At 37.5% G+C, this 17,646-nt stretch overlaps 2 protein-coding genes across 2 annotated transcripts; one reads left to right on the top strand and one right to left on the bottom strand.

Moving 5' to 3' along the window:
- Nucleotides 1–321: 321 nt before the first annotated feature.
- Nucleotides 322–967, bottom strand: LOC113280626 (1-aminocyclopropane-1-carboxylate oxidase homolog 1-like). The gene is made up of 2 exons (XM_026529229.1): nucleotides 653–967; nucleotides 322–564 (listed from the first exon to the last, which is right to left on the bottom strand). Exons 1-2 carry the CDS (start codon nucleotides 965–967, stop codon nucleotides 322–324), a joined length of 558 nt encoding a protein of 185 aa, XP_026385014.1.
- An 11,984-nt stretch (nucleotides 968–12,951) lies between these two features.
- On the top strand, nucleotides 12,952–14,147 carry LOC113280624. Its single transcript, XM_026529228.1, has 2 exons — nucleotides 12,952–13,153; nucleotides 13,429–14,147. Exons 1-2 carry the CDS (start codon nucleotides 12,952–12,954, stop codon nucleotides 14,145–14,147), a joined length of 921 nt encoding a protein of 306 aa, XP_026385013.1.
- The last annotated feature ends 3,499 nt before the right edge of the window (nucleotides 14,148–17,646 follow it).

Here is a 17,646-nt window from a genome sequence, read left to right as displayed (position 1 = left end):
TCTTCTCAACTGTGGCATGCAGCTGTTCATGTGAACCATGCATGGTCACCAAACTCAATGATCACTATATAAAGTATAAACACACAATTGACACATACCACGGAATGATTCATAACAGCCCCAAGAAACACAAAGATATTAATATAATCTCATTCTCCACAATAAATTCGTACGACACCACATAACAAAATCTCTGTGCCAAGTGCCAACTAATAGAAAAGGATAGAAGACCCAAAACAATATGCAATAGTCAGGAGCACAAAAAGAAGAAAAAGAGATAACCTCCCATAATCAAAATAACAGTTTAACCATTAGCTAGCTTCACACCTTGAAATGGTTTAGAGCAGATTCACCACCAAGCCCTTTAGAAAGGAAATGGTCAGTGTACTCTTTAAATGTAGTATCTCTGTGTACACGTGGATTTTCTTCAGAGAGTAACTCTTTTATAGGGCCATACAACCTTGTGTTATTTGGTTTGAAAAAACATGGAGCTGATGCTCTTGTTTCAATGCGGTTAGCAAGAACGCGATGCTCCACGCTCTTAAATTTGTCATTACTGATAAGCTGCTCGACAGTAAATGATGAGTAATCACATAATCTGTTAGGGTTCAAAAACAAAAAGAAAACAAAATTTGTCAGGGAAAAGAATTACCTGTAGGAAATCACCAATATTTACTATTAAAGAACCAGGGATAGGCTTCACATTAACCCAGTGGTTTTGGTGAAGAATTTGCAGTCCACCAATATGATCTTGAAGAAGAATAGTGAAGAATATTGGGTCTACATGCTTCTTCGTACCTAAGGTTAGTTCAGGTTCAGGGCATGCTGGATAATAGTTACCATTAATGGTCAAACATTGGTTATATTCAATGCTTTTGAGGTGGTTCTTGCTTAGCCCAAGAGCCTCAGAAAATAATTCAGTAAGAGTATCTCCTAGATTTATGATACGTTTCCCATAATCGAGCATTGTGTCCCTGCAACTGTCCGGCAACTCTTGGGGATCGATAGGGTCCGGACTTAAAAATTGACATCGAAAGGTATCCCTCCAATCAGCAGATTTTCCTTTGTAAAGATCAAGAATGATGTTGCATTGCACTTTTGTACTGCGTCTTTGGCGTAGAACTGTTTTTTCACTTCCGTATCTTGTTCATGAAATTTATGAACTCCTGCTATCATTTCCTTGGCCAAACTTAGAGGGATTCCATGATTTGACAATTGGAAAAACCCCCAACTCTTTGATGCGCACCTTACTTCATTGATAATATCCTTACGACGCTGATCCAAGCAATCTAAGTCTATCATGGGAACCTCAATACTTTCATCATGAACGGGTAAGTCTTTTGCTTGATCATCTAGATCATCTGGTGTCCGAATAAACATTTGGGGGATTTTTAATTCCGGCATCAACTAGTCCTTTGACACCAGCTTTTGTGTCATTGAAAGCCTTCAACTCGTTAAAGTTACGATCATTAGGGGAAACTCCAGAAATCTCCATTCTGACGAAACAATGCAAGTACCATTAGTTGTATGAATCAATGCATAGTTACAGAAGTACATAAGTAATAAGCAGTAAGTATGCATTATCAAAGTCAGCGACAATAATTATTGTTTTAACAAAATAACCATTTGAGCGCAAGCATAAGCATAGAGCGAATAACATAGGTTTAGCTACGCACTCATCTCATTAAATAGAATAAGAACAACTTACAAGACTTTAAAGGACTTCCTCCTCTACTATGGGTATCACTACCTCCAGAGACAAAAGACAGGAAAATAATAAAACTCACTTAATTCTTTTCTCTGATCAGAATAGAAAACTAGTCACTGTTATTTCTTTTCTTTCGATATCGGTCCAAAAGTTACTTTCAAAACTTTTCCTCTATTTATTATTCTTCTCCAAATCCTGAACCAATAACTATACATATATCTTTCCAAAGAAAACAAAATTTTCCATATCTGCTGTAATATTCCATACATATATGTATATTGATTCTTCAATATATTCCATATACATATATAATGTACATTGATTCTTCAATGGACAAGCAATATATATGGAAAAGCAATATATATATTATTATTACCAAACTTTTCTGACATTCTTACTTAACTTTACTTAAATAAATTAGGGTCGAGATCGTCTGTGCCACTGCTTGTGTGTGCCCTATGTGCCATACCAATAGAAACACGCCACATCATTCCTCTCATTAACCATGACTAACTAAATAGATTTTCTATTTATACAACACTAATCGATTAGGAAAGATAATTAATTAGTTAAAGAAGATATTACAAATCCAAGAGAAAATACCGTGTTTCTATTGGTGTGGCACATAGGGCACACCCAAGCAGTGACACAGACGATCTGGACCCAATAAATTAAGGAAAAGAGAAAGAAATCCTGCATGCAGCTAGCGACAACTCTGCTGGTGATGAGGACTGAGGAGAGCCTGGTTCCATAATCCAGTAGAAAGCGGCTAAATGAAAAAACTTCACTAAACTAAAATAATAACCAAATGTCAAACATGACAGATGGTCAATTTTTTTTTCCAGTGGTTCTATATGAACCGCATACACACAAATGGGCGGGCCCATCCTCAGGAGAAAACAACGGGTGCCATTTTAATGTTGGAATGTGAATATACGTTGTTTTTTTTAGGTAAAAAAGTTCCATCAACTATGTATTCCAGTAATATTTCTAGAGTCTCTCAACTTATTGATGATAACACTAGAAACTTGAATCACAATATGTTTAAAGTCCTTTTCCCCATTGATATTGTTGATCAGATTTTTCAGATAAGAATCCCCTTGTTTGGTAAAGATCAAGTTAGATGGCTAGGAACTAGAACTGGTTGTTACACTGTGAAGTCTGCCTATCATATTCTCTTGCAGGACTCCTTAAACCAACAAAATCTTAATATTCCAAACTTCCTCTGGAGCAAGTTATGGAAGGTTCAACTTCCTCCTAAAATTCTTCATCTTATATGGAGAATTCTTCACAATTGTGTTTCCACCAGAGATAAACTTCACAAGGTTGTAAGTAACATTGCTTCTACTTTCCCTTTATGTAAACAGTATGATGAATCTTGTCAACATCTGTTTATTGATTGTCCTGTCACTAGCAGATTGTAGTTTGCTCTTGATCATACCTTAATGGGTAACAATTCTAATCATAATCTTTATGACTGGTTATCTTCATTGTTCAATGCCAATAGTTTTTGGACTCAAGCTATGCAGGTTAAAATTAGATACATCGGTTGTGTTCTTTGGTGGATATGGAAGTATGGATGTGTTGCTGCCTTTGACAACAAACAACTCAACCCTTCTAAATTCATAGCCACGGTTAAGGAATACATTAATGAATGTGAAGCTGCTATTAGATCTATACCTGTGAATAGTTCTGCTTCCAGAAATATTTACTAGAAATTCCCTGCTAAAGATTATTTGAAACTTAACTTTGATGCTTCATTTGTCACAGATAAACAACCTATGGGATATGGACTTATATTGCGTTCTGATACAGGTTCATTCAATGGAGCAAAAGGCGGGAAAACATTTGCAGTAGATGAGGAGCAAGAAGAAGTTGTAGCTGCTCTTGAGGCACTGGAGTGGTCTAAAGAAAAAAACATCCAGTTTTTGGAAATTGAAGGCGATTGCATTAATGTAGTGAATGCCATTAATGGTGATTTAGGTTCAATAAAATGGACAACAAATAGTGTTGTTCAGGAATGCATTTCTATTATGAAAAACTTTGAATTTTGGTCTTGTCAACATACCAAGAAAGAAGCTAATGAAGTAGCGGATACCCTAACAAAAAAATCTAGGTATCTTGGTGACAGTAGCTGTTATGAAAATCCTCCAATTTTTCTGCTTAGGAATCTAGAAAAGGATAAACGAATGTAACAGTTTAAATTTTAATATTTGTTTTATTTCCGATCAAAAAAAAAGTATATGGTTTTTTCATTGTTCAATATCATGGTCCAGATAGAATTTTTGATTTTTTTTTTGCTATATAACGTAGATGGTCAACAGTCACCTTCACCAATTTCAAGTCCAAAACCTACCGCATGCACTTAGAAGCTCAAAGCACCGAATTAAGCCGTATTTTCTCATAACAGCCAACTCCGCGGGTATATCTAAAAATTCAGAAAATGATAAAAAATTAATACAAAATTAGATACTAGCAAAATATAAAAAGAATGAGAAAAAAAAATCTACAAATGTGTTTATTAATTAGAACCACTCCTGGTCCAACTATAAGGCGAAAACTTTTCCTATGATATAAAATTTCCAATTTTTCGGTCTCTAATATGGCAGATATGCTAAGTTTTCTTATATAGTCGGACAAAGGGAATAATGAAAAAAATCTTAAAAATCACTACTTTTATATTTTGCATTAAAATTGTGCAAACAAGAAAAATAACCTCTTTTTATAGGACAATATGGATATATAATAGCATGTCTGGTAGCCATATCCAAAACTTTAATATAATTTCCAAAATTTGATATGTAAGTTGGCTATCCATTGAAAGACATATTTTTCGACCTTTTTTCTCACAAAGTGTTGTGGTGGAATCTAAGACATGAACAACGGGAACGTTAACGACTTTATTGCGAATGGATGTATTCCTACGCTTGGAATCTGACTTAGCTCTTCTTATGTGCAAGGACATTGGCTTCCGCCAACTGTGAACTATTAAGTAACGCATCCCGTGCATATTCGACTTTATAGTCTGCAACTAATTCAGCTTCCGTTTCTGAGAGAGCAAACGTAACTCGAGAAAGTTCGGCTTTCATTAATAGGAATCAATCAATATCTGCAGAACCACAAGTCGTAAAGTATCTAAAATGGATTGAAGCTCGGTCCCCAAGCAATCACTCAGTGGAAAAGAAACTGATCGAGGTATAACAATTAGGAGGTGGCTTGGAAGCAGCCATCCTTTGAAGAAAGCGTAATAGCTCACTGGTATAGCTCCATGGCACCGAAAATATATCGGGGTTCAAGTAATTCACGACCGAAACGATGATACGTTGAATCAAGTGTCAGTACCGGGATGTTCTGTCAATCGGTGAAGGTTTTTGGTGACAAGACCTGGAGATATCAGAAGTGACAATGCTGATATGAGTAAAAAATCATGTGATATTGCGATATGAGTCTGGCAGGAGCCCTTTTTCAAGCAAAGCTTTTCGGAATCGAACTTAGCGATCCTGGGAGAGGGAAAGAATATCAGACTCTGTTTAATTACTCACTGCCAGCGTATTCTACTGCCCGAGTCATAATTATAGACTATGGATATTTTCAGACGGTTCTCCATTCAGAGTGTGTAGATTAACGAGTGCACGATCCCATGACCCGCCCAATCCCCATCAAGAGCTTGCATCATCTGGATGATGTTCGCTTTGCATTCGAAGAGATCTTATGCGTTCGATTTACAGAAAATCAAGTTGAATGGTCATGACTTAGTTTGTGAATGGTCACAGAAACCCAATTTTTATTTATATTTCTCTTTTATAAATGGTAGATTGATTGAGAAAATTACCGAATTTTCTACCGACTGAAATAGAGAATTGGACCCACTCTGCCCTATTCCTAATCCAAGTGATAAAATACTTTTATTTCGTCTATTCATTTCCCTTTCAGGAGATTTCTTGGGAGAAAGCTCGGTTGGTGTAACATATCCCTTTCTCTTTTTACCTTTTATATTTTAAGTCGCACTGTACACACTCCCAATTAATTCCAAATCCAAACACACATTTCAATTTGGTATAAACTCGGTCCCCACCAAACAAAATACATCATAGACATAGTGGTTGCCACTTTCCCTTTTGGTTTAGTATTTTGGAAGCACCATCAATCGGTCTGGTCCTCCCGCGTACCACTGGACCCAGACTCTACTTATAAAAGTCGGGTCCGGTTCCCAAATTAACAGAAAACCGGATCCGTTATAAATTCCGGATATCCGTTGGGTATTAGAAAAACTACAAAAAAAATGCCTAATATCTTTCTTTTTTCGGCTTGGATCTAAATTATTTTTATAAATTTTTTATTATTATTTCTTTATTAATAAACTAAATAAAGATTAAATGTAAGAAAAAAAATCAAACTCTAAACTAAAAAATCAAACTCTAAACTAGTACTTATCATTTGCTAAAAACATGAATAATCGGGTACCCAATCTAAATTAATCGGGTCCAATCAGGTAATTACCCACCCAGAACCGAATCCGAATCTTCCAGGTCCGGGTACCCATTCACAGCCCTTTAGCTATTTCTCTTATTCCAAGCCCAAAAAAGAATGAACACTGTAGTGCTTGCTCTAAGGACCCTCGAGTCGAGAGTCGAGAACCGTTTCGTGTGTGTTTTTTATTATTTCTCTGGTCTAATGTTACAGCTTTACTCAGTTCTTCACAATACAAATACAAACCTTTCATTCGTCTTAATACCCGCCCTTTGACTCAAAAAGAGAAGAAAATTTTAGCTAAGGCTGCTAAAAAGTAATCTCTTTCACTCTAATTGCAGCAGCAAACCTTTGATTTTCTTAATCAGAAGGACTTAGAAAAGATTTTTGGTGAATAATTTCCACACCTTAATCGTGTAGATAGCAAATATATTTATAGAAAATGTTTATCTCAATCTGTTACAATATGCTTAACAACCTAAAGAGATTACACGCAATTATTGTAGGCTACAAACTTTGACAGAATACTTGGTCAGGGTCTTTGGTCTTGAGACTTAATAGGAAAGTCTTATGGAGTCTTGCTAACATTCCCCCTCAAGTTATACCATAGCTCGCGAAGTTGCAACTTGCTTCTTAGTATATGAAACCTTGGCGCCAGTAACCCCTTATTGAAGATGTGTGCTATCTGATCTCTGGAACTGATGAACCTGACTTGAAGTTGCTTGGATGCTACACGCTCACGAAAAAAGTGGTAGTCTATCTCTATGTGCTTGGTACGAGCATGAAACAAAGGATTTGAGGTTAAATACGTTGCTCTTAAATTGTCACACCAAAGTATAGGTGGTGAGGTTTGAACACCAAGCTCTTGAAGTAACGATTGGATCCAGATTATCTCCGAAGTGGCAATATCAATGCCACGGTATTCTGCTTCTGTGCTGGACTTGGAGAGTGTCTTCTGCTTTCTTGCACTCCAGGAAACCAGGTTGCCCCCAAAATAGACACAGTAGCCACTGGTAGAGCGTCTGTCATCAAGACAGCCAGCCAAATCCGCATCAGAATAGGCTTGTAAGGAAAAATCTCTTGATGGTCGGAGATGCAGGCCATAATCAACTGTGTTTTTGAGATATCGAATGATTCGTTTCACCAGTTCCCAGTGCTCTTCATAAGGGTCATGCATATACTGACAGACCTTGTTGACCGCAACTGAGATGTCCGGTCTTGTTAAATGCAAATACTGCAGCGCACCTACAACGCTGCGATATAAACTCGAGTCATGAAATTTACTGGTACCTTGCTTCTGGATTTTAACATTTGCAGCCAATGGTGTGTTCACTGGTTTAACCCCATCCAGCTTTGTCTTGCGAAGAAGATCTGTGACATACTTACGTTGCGTGGGAATCATCTCATCTCCATGCTGAGCACTTCTACTCCCAGAAAGAATGATAAATCACCCAAATCTTTCAGTGCAAAGACCGCACTGAGATCAGCAATTAATGCAGATATTTAATCTGCATGGGATCCCGTAACTATTATGTCATATACATATACTAGAACATATAGAGTTGACCATGATGATTGGCGAATAAATAGTGAGTTTTCTGCAATAGACCCCTTGAAGCCCAAATGAATTAGATAAGTGCTGAGCTTCGAAAACCAGGCCCTAGGCGCCTGTTTGAGGCCATAAAGAGATTTGTGCAACTTGCAGACATGTGTAGGATAGTTTGCATCTACATATCCTTGAGGCTGCTGCATGTATACATCCTCCTCCAATGTGCCATGCAAAAACGCATTTTTAACATCCAACTGCTTGATTAGCCAGTGATACATAACCGCAATAGATAGCACAAGAAGGATGGTGCATGGTTTAACCACTGGGGAAAAAGTTTCACTATAATCGATACCCTATTGTTGGTTGTAACCTTTGGCCACCAGACGGGCTTTCCTTTTGTTGATCGAACCATCTGGGTTCTGTTTGATTCTGTAAACCCATTTGGATCCCACAACATTCATACCTTGCTCATATTTGACAAGAGAGTAAGTCCCATTCCGAATAAGTGCATTAATCTGAATATCCATTGCTTCCCTCCAATCTGGATCTTTACGTGCAGCTGAAAAGCAGGTAGGTTCCATGAAGGCTGCATCAGGCAAGGTATGTTTGGAGGCCATGAGACAGAGCTTTTGAATTGGCTTGTGGATGCCAGATTTCGCTCGTATCATCATTGGGTGCACATGGCCTCTACTGTGGTCCTCCTCAGAAGCAAGAGCAGCTGGAATTGGCAATGTGGATTCATTAGGTGAAGATGGATTGGAATGTGATGCAGCAGTCGATGATGAATCCAGCTGCAAGTCAGGTGTATCAGCAGAGACAGAGGATGTAGCCTAAATTGGTGTAATTTTTGGAATTTGCTGAGCAGGCATTTGTTGTTGATTGACACCCTGTTGGACAGACACACTACTATTGCGAAAAGGATGCTTGAAGAAAATACATGTGCTAGAATGCACTATACCTGGATTTGGCATCGGTGACTGCTGCTTGAGGGATAAAAATGGGAATGTGTTTTCTTCAAACCTAACATGCCTAGAAATATATACCCTGTTTGTTTCTCTGTGTAAGCACATGTAACCCTTATGGGCATTACTGTAACCGATGAAGACACAAGGAAGTGACCTAGGTTCTAGTTTGTCACTGTTATATTGCCTTAAGCAAGGATATGCCGAGCATCCAAAGACCTTGAGAAAGGAATGATTATGTGGCTTGTTGAATAAAATTTCAAGTGGTGTTTTTGAATCTGACCGTGATTTTGGCAGTCTGTTAATGAGATAGCATGCAGTAAGAAAGGCATCTGCCCAGAATGATTTAGGCATATGTGCATGAAAAAGTAGAGCCTAACCAGACTCTGTGACATGTCTGATTCGACGCTCAGCCAGTCCATTTTGAGGAGACGTGTGAGGACATGAAAAGGGATGCTGGATGCCTGAGTCATTTAGATAAGAAGTGAACTTCTTGTATTCTAAAGCATTATCTGACTGAAAGATCTTTATTTTATTGTCTGTAAGGTTTTCAACCTGCTTCCTAAATAGAATAAATGTTTGCAATGCATCAGAACGCTGTACTAGCGGGAAAATCCATGTATAATGGGAGAATACATCCATAAACAAGATATAATAGCGAAAACCAGTTCTTGACAATGATGGAGAGACCCAGATATCTGAGACAACTAAGCTCAAAGGTTTATTATAAGCAGTGTTACTAAGTGAGAAAGACAACTTCTTGCTTTTACTTACATGGCAAGAGTGACAGAACTCAAATTTTTTATTGCTAACTGGAAGGGAAAACTGATGACAAATTTTCCACACAGTGCTAAGCATAGGATGACCTAAACGCTAATGCCATATTGGAAGAGTTGAGGAAACCATTGAGGTTGGTTTTATTGAACACTCTGGCAAACTGACTCCATCAAACACATACAACCCATTTTTATTGATCCCTTTTAGCAGTAGGGTCCCCATGCGCTTGTCCTTTACAACAAAAAAACCAGAGTGAAACTCAAAATAGACATTGTTGTCTTTACAAAATTGTGAAACTGATAGGAGATTAGTTTTAATCTTAGGAACATGATAGATATTGTTCAACGAAAAAACACGTGAGTTTAGTGTAAAGGAACCATTACCAACGTTGGAAATATTCCACGACTCTCTGGGCATCATATGTGATATATCCTCGTGAAATTGTAACTTAGTCCTCTATTAATAAATACATGCTTCAAAAAAAAGTGCAAATTTTCTGACCATACTTCTTTTTAGTTACATTCTAATTTCCTTGCATATTAATCTCATTAGGTCTTCTCATAAATTGCTTACTTTATGTGTCTTCATTATCCTTGCAAACATGAAAATTCTTTCTTGGAATGTCCAAGGTTTTAAAAATGTCACTAGTAGAAATCATTTAAGTGATCTTATAAGAGCTCAAAATCTTGATATTATATTCTTGTGTGAAACAAAAATAAGTAGAAACAAGTGTCAGCCACTCTTAAAACAATATCAATACCCCAATTGGAGATACATTGAACCTGAAGGTTTATCTGGAGGTCTAGTTTTATTATGGAAGAATGGATTCATGTGTGACATTGTGGATGCTCACTACAATATGTTTAATGCTATAGTCCAATCTGATCCTAGTAAATCAGAGTTTCTTTTAACCTGTATGTATGGATTTTCCAATTATACCAGGAAGAAAGAACAATGGGGTTATATTCAACACATTAGTGAGAATAATAGCAATCCTTGGATAGTTCTAGGGGACCTAAACTTTCGCTTAACTGATAGTGATACAGGCACTACTTCTTCTACTGATGGGTGGGTGAATAACATTGTCTCTAATAGTGTCTTAGAAGATATAGGATTTGTAGGTAAACCTGGAGCAACAATAATTTGGGTACTGGTACAATTAAAACTAGAATTGATATGGCTCTAGTTAATGGTGGTTGGAACCTTAATTTCCCAAATACCAGATTATTGCACCTTAATCAACTAGGAAGTGATCATAGCCCAATTATGCTAGACACTGATGTAACCATACCCAACTACTGGAAGCCTTTTAAATTTTTTCTTACTTGGCTTAATGATGAAACTTCTTCCGTTGCCATTAATAATTCTAGGCAAACCAGTGTTACTGGCTCTCATGGTTATCAACTGGTTACTAAATTATCCACAACCAGAAAAGATCTCTCTTTATGGAATAAAAAGAATTTTGGTGACATCAACAACAAGGTGAACAATCTTCAAAAGGAGCTCAGTCAGCTACAAGAACTACCACAAAGAAGCAATACTGAAGGTGAAATCATCAGGGTCAACAATGATCTAAATAAATGACACAAAATCAAATCAGAATTCCACCAACAAAAGGCAAGGGATCATTTCATTACAGATATGGACACCAACAACAAATTCTTTCACACAAAAGTCAACAAAAGAAGAGTAGGGAACAACATAGATGCCATTCAATACCATAACAATAGTTGGCTTCAAACTAGAGATCAAATAGCTCAGCACTTGACTCACCACTTCAAAAGAATCAGCACAACCAGTAATCCAGTAATTGAGGACAACTTCTACTCCATTATACCTTCAATCATTACTGCAGAACAGAATATACTACTCATTGCAATTCCCAGCAGTGAAGAGATATTTTCAACTCTCAAAAGCATGGAAAATTGGAGCTCTCCAGGGCCAGAAGGATTTCAAGCTGGTTTCTACAAAAGTCAGTGGGCAACAGTGGGAGAAGATGTTTGCAACATGGTCAAGAAGTTCTTTGAAACAAAACATATAGTGAAGCAAATCAATAAGACATACATTTCTTTAATTCCAAAGAAGAAGAAGTGTATAAGTGCAGCTGATTATATGCCAATTTGTCTATGCAACACTTCATATAAAATTGTTTCTAAAGTTCTTGTTAATAGATTGAAGCCAGTGATGGAGAAAATCATCTCTCCTTACCAGGCTGCTTATGTTTCAGGGAGACTCATCAGTGATAATACAGTTCTTGCTCAAGAGATTATTCACTCAATGAAGAAGAAAAGAGGTGATAATGGATGGATGTCACTTAAGCTAGATATATCAAAGGCTTTTGACAGGTTGGAGTGGCATTTCTTAATCAAAGTTCTTTCTTATTTTGGTTTTAATGAGGATTTTTGTGATCTAATACAACAATGCATCAGCACAACACAACTTTCAGTGATGCTTAATGGGTCTCCTTGTGAAGCTTTTACACCAACAAGAGGCATAAGGCAGGGTGATCCCTTATCACCTTATCTTTTCATTCTTGCAATGGAATTTCTCCCAAGACAGCTCATAGAAGCACAAAAAGATAATATAATCAAAGGAATTAAAGTGGCTGCCTTAGCACCAGCCATTAATCATCTTCTATTTGCAGATGATTGCTTGATCTTTACTCAAGCAAATGTCACCACAGTCAATAACTTATTGGAACTTCTACAACACTTTAGTTCTCAATCAGGACAAGTCATCAATTTTGATAAAAGTGCAGTATACTTCAGCAAGAAAACCAAGCCAGAGGTAGCAGACACAATAAAGCAAATCTTGGGAGTCAAAAGCATGACCTCTAAAGAGAAGTACTTGGGGTCACCATTGATTATTGGTCACTCAAAGCAAGAAGCCTTCAAAAGTATTAAAGAAAATTTTGAAAGCAGATTTAACACTTGGTCATCTATCTCCCTTTCACAGGAAGGAAGGGGTACAATGATTAAGCATTTCCTTAATGATGTTCCCATATATCAAATGGGGACTTTTAAATTACCTTCTAATCTTCTTCAACAACTAACTTCCATTGAGAGGAATTTTTTTTGGGGACATCATTCTAGCAGGGGACATAATCCTACATCATGGATGAGTGTTTGCAGACCAATTGAAATGGGTGAACTTGCTTTTAAGGACCTGGAAAAGTTGAATTTGGCTCTCCTTACTAAATTGGCCTGGAGAATATGCAGTGAATCTGAAACTTTAATGGCTAGAACTCTATCTAGCAAATATTTCAAGCATGGTGATTTACTTCATCAAGATATCACAGCAAAAAATTGCTCTTATGTCTGGAATGGGATCTCAAAAGGTATAAAGGTTGTTCAGCAAAATTACTTCATGGAAATCAATAATGGGAGAAAGACAAAAATATGGAGGGACAGATGGATTCCTGGTATGCTTCATCCACCTTCTCCTCAGAATGATCATACAGATTTTATGAAACTGTGGAAGAGTTAATGGTTCCTGAAACAGCTCAATGGAACACTCAACTAATTACCTTCTTATTTGATGGAGACACTGCGCTTAAAATCCAAGCTCTTTTTATAGACACCAGCAAAGAAGACAGCATGATTTGGATGCCTGCAAAAGACGGAGTTTCCTCTGTAAAAAGCACATACAAAATGCTGTCTTACAATGATAGTGATGTCCATGTAGAAGGCATAACAATAGAGAGGAAAGTCTGGAAAACTCTGTGGAAATGCAAAGCTGCACAAGGATTAAACTCTTTGCATGGAAATGCATAAGAGGTCTTCATTCTTCTAAATACAAGAGAGCAATTTACAACAACAATCTTGAAGTTAACTGTGACATTTGTGGCCACAATGTAAAAACAATTGAACACATTCTTCTTGAATGCAAACATGCCAGAAAAGTCTGAAGGGGCATTAATATCAATATTGACACAGTTAGAGTAAATTGTGGTTCTGTATCAGAATGGGTAACAAGTTGGTTTTTTCAGTACGTTCAATCTAAGGATGATCACTGGATTTATACAGTGATGATTGGAGCTTGGATAATATGGAAGGATCTTTGTGATGTGGTTTTTCAGGGGGTCACTCTTAACCATCTTACTTCTATTCGTAAAATACATTACCATCTTGCCTCACATATGCATGATTCTTATACTGCTGTTATAACTAATTCCAATATATCCAGTTGGAAGCCTCCTTTAGAAAGCATATTAAAATACAATACAAATGGCTCTTTTGACTCAGATTCTAACCAATTTGGCACTGGTGTTGTGCTGCGTAATTCAATAGGTCACTGCATTGGAATCAAAGGAACATATGGAAATGGAGCACTAAGTCCAGAGGCTGTGGAGTGTATGGCTATACGTGAAGCGCTATTATGGGCAAAAATCTTGAATCATACAAAGATTCAGATAGAGGCAGATGCAAAGCTCGTGATTCAATCCATAAATGGTCATTCACTTCTCATCCAGTGGGAAAATAAGAATATAATAAAGGAGATAAAACATTTAAGCTCCTCTTTTGCTTTATGCACTTTTGATTTTGTTAACCGGGATGACAACCAAGTAGCAAATGCTATTGCTAGGACCACTAAAGAAACTAGAAACTCTACTAAATTTTTCGGTGACTTTGATTCTGCAATTTTTAACCTCCTATCTGGAGATCAAAATGCATCTCATTAATAAAATTCTTTTCTTATAAAAAAAAATGTGCAAAATTGATAAAATTCACTTTCTCATCTATAATAAATTTTTGTTCATATTTTTTACTTGACACAATTTTATAATAATATTACTGTCTTTTGTGCAACGCAGAAGACAAGGACTAGTATATTAATGAAAATATAAGTGTTAGTAAAATCTTTTTGGCTGCATTAAATTTAGTTTTCAATTGGAATTGTTTCTTAATTTTGAGCATACCCCAGCATGCCTTATGTGTCCTGAGATCTATTGAACAAGCCTCACTTAAGGAGCATGCCTTCCTCTCAGCTTCTTAGGCATGCTCACGGCTAGCAACTTGAGTCTAAGTTACATGTATCTAAAAACATGTAAAATCCTCACAGGGCTCCACATGTTCATCAGAGAGACCCGCAAGCATATAAATAGTTATCAAAAGCCGGACACACAAGGTTGAGGCTCCGCCTCAGCTCGTCTCGTGTTCTGCACATAATTTCTGAGGTATTCCTCACTTTTCACGTGATTCATCCTAGCCATAGCTTACTAATACATAGTACAAGAATTGACTCAGCAACACAATGGGGCTATAAAAATTAGGGTTTTGATCTGGCGGTCTACCGAATGTATGAGAAATATCCAGAAGAGGAATACTATAGCATCCATTGTACGACTATTAATCTTGGTACGACTATTAATCTTGGTTTAGACGAGGCCTGTCCATAATCAACCTTTGGAAAATTACATCTAAAACCCTCGATATTAATTCTAGCCTCTCACCCAAATTTAGGTATCTACATTTTGATGAATACAGTGGGAGGTCTCCACTCATTCATTGTTGTAGATCGCTATCATGGTCACTTCCGAGAAGGAAGCTGATCTTTCAAAAACAAATCCTCATAAATAAATATTCATAAGTGACCTACATTAAAGTGAATTTAATATTAACCTTACAAAATGTTCGATCAGGATGAAAACGATCTCTAAGACAATCAACAAAACATAACAAAACTCATTTCCACATCCTGACTCATCTGAAGACACTTGCAGAATGACCATAAATCTAGATCGAGTATACTTTTACCAAAGAATGCATATTAAAACTCCTGAGAACATCACATATAAGAGATACTCAGTAATCAAACCTACTAGTGAGGATGATGCTTACGACGAATGAGAGAAAAATAAAGGAACACGTATCCTAACTACCTCACAACTCACGGTGACCAGATGATACTGGCAACTCAAAGTTTCGAACGACACATCACTCTGAAATTCGTCAGGTCAAGTGACCTGAACCTGATTACAAGGTACTCGGAGTTTTGCTTTCAATGTGAGGTAGTTGAGAGAGTGACTCAATTGTGTCAGGGTTCTTCGGGGTGAGTTGAGTTCAGGTCCTCGTTTTTTGAGAGAGTTTCTTAATCTGGAAGGGCGCATGGTGGATGAAGAGATGGAACATGCTAAGCAGGCGGCTCGAGATGCAGAGGCCAAAGTGAAGCAAGAGATTTTCTTTAGAGGTCTCTGTTCTTCAAGGTTGATATTTTTTCTCTCTGGAACTTCTTTATATGCATCTGGTAAAGGAAGGGGACCCTCAAGAGTTCTTTAATTTGTGCAAACCCTAGATGGCTCCGTCGGGTATGCAAGTAGGTGAAAACCCTAAGTAAAATTCGTAATAGGAAGTCCTTCCTTGTGCGATCTTCACTCTGGGAGTTGTAGAAACTTCGTTTGACGTCCGATTTCAGTGGTTTATTAAGATCTGGAGATTGTTTTTCAGGTGATAAGTCCACGTGAAGTTGAACTCGGAAATATAGGGATTTTAAGCAGAAATACATTCTAGTGTTTTGATCATATCTTTTAGATTGTATTTCGGAATGTCTGTCCGTTTTAACATGCGGTAACAAGGACTAAGACGTGCATTTTTTACCGGGGCTATCGTCGAATTCCCTACCAATTTTTTTATCAAGTTAGATGGATGAAGTGCGATCCACGTCTGAATATAGTAGAAACTATAGACTTTTCGATTGCAAAACCTAATTTTTCACATGCGTGGATCCAGAGCAGAGGGAGGATTCAAACAGGTATTTTCTTTGGTACATGCATCTGTTTGTGAAAACCTTTAGAAGGGGTTTGAAAAACTCTAGCTTTCTTGATCATGACAGAAAACCTAAATTTGGCTTGATGAGTGAGTTCTTCTCTGCATGCGACTAAACCTGATTTTGAGTCTTCTCATCTTCGTCTTGCGAAAGTATTCCGGCCTCTCTATCGTGGGATTGATTTCCAGTCCCCAAGGGATAACATCTTGCAAGTATTAATACTGTCGCAAGGGTTGAAGCGTGTTGTCTTAATACTGTCGCAAAGGCACAAGTCTTAATATTGTGCCCGAGGCTCGGCCATGAGAGCTGAGGCTCATTCTAGAGATCTGATTCTTCCTCATGTAGCTTTAGTGAGAAGTATCTGACTTAGGATATTCCGAATTCTATCAATTTGTTACGTGTAAGTCACCTAGAAATTAGATATTTGGACCGCCTCATGTTGGTCACACAAATGTATGATGAACGGTTTTTCGTCAGTCCCCAGTTTTCTATATGAATATGGATTCTCATTTACTGGAGATATTTGATCGTTGGGGGTAAGAGCTCTATACTTTTCGAGATTGAGTCTTCAGGGATGAGGTATGTATCTGCTAGGTGTCTTGACCAAGACTCATGTGATCTTCCATTGGAAATTCTATGCTGAGATTTATTTTTCTTCTGAAGATGGTTAACCAAACTTGAGAGTAACAGACACCTTTTGTGATTGAGGCAGATGTAAGTGTCCGTCATATCTTGACCTCTGATCATCATGTATGACTCTGACACATGGGGCAACTTATCGAGCCAAGGCTTTGACTACAGGAACTAATAGTATGCGTCTGGATGAGTAGCACGCATGTGTCCTGGAACAATGATCTCAGATCATTCCCTTGTTTAATTCAGTGACAATAGCTTGTTATGGTTGTACGTTGAGTAGTGGAGTATTTATCTAAATGGTTTGCCTCGCGAGTATCATTATAAATTTCTTTTCCCCTGATAGGTTCAGCTGTAAAGATATCCTCTTTCTCCCTCTTGAGTGAACTAAGATCCCATGGTCAAATGAAGCTGGATGATCGTTGGTGCAGTTGAGATAGAGGCTCGCTGAGACCTGGTTGTAATTGCTAGGGATAGTTTCTCCTCTTTTTGACAGAACAGATGTTGAGATAGCATATCGACCAACGATTTTGAACCTTCAGATAAGTATGAACATTGGCCGAGCGTCGTCTTGGAAGCTAGTCTCGTCTTATACTTTGTCGCGTTCTGGTCATGATCCTCTGAAGTAGGAAGAATGATAAGATGTAACTTGGCTAGCGGTTTATGACCCTTTGTGGCTCTGCAACGCTTTTGAATGGGTCACAATCTTTTTGGAGCCTTTCCAAGTTTTCGGTAAGTTTATCCTGTAGACGACGAAAAGTCAAATACGACAGAAAAAGAAC

The sequence above is a fragment of the Papaver somniferum genome, chromosome 5 (genome assembly GCF_003573695.1).
Source record: "Papaver somniferum cultivar HN1 chromosome 5, ASM357369v1, whole genome shotgun sequence".
NCBI lineage: Eukaryota > Viridiplantae > Streptophyta > Magnoliopsida > Ranunculales > Papaveraceae > Papaver > Papaver somniferum.
The sequence above is the reverse complement of the archived record's forward strand: the minus strand, read 5'-3'. Positions and strand labels throughout refer to the sequence as shown.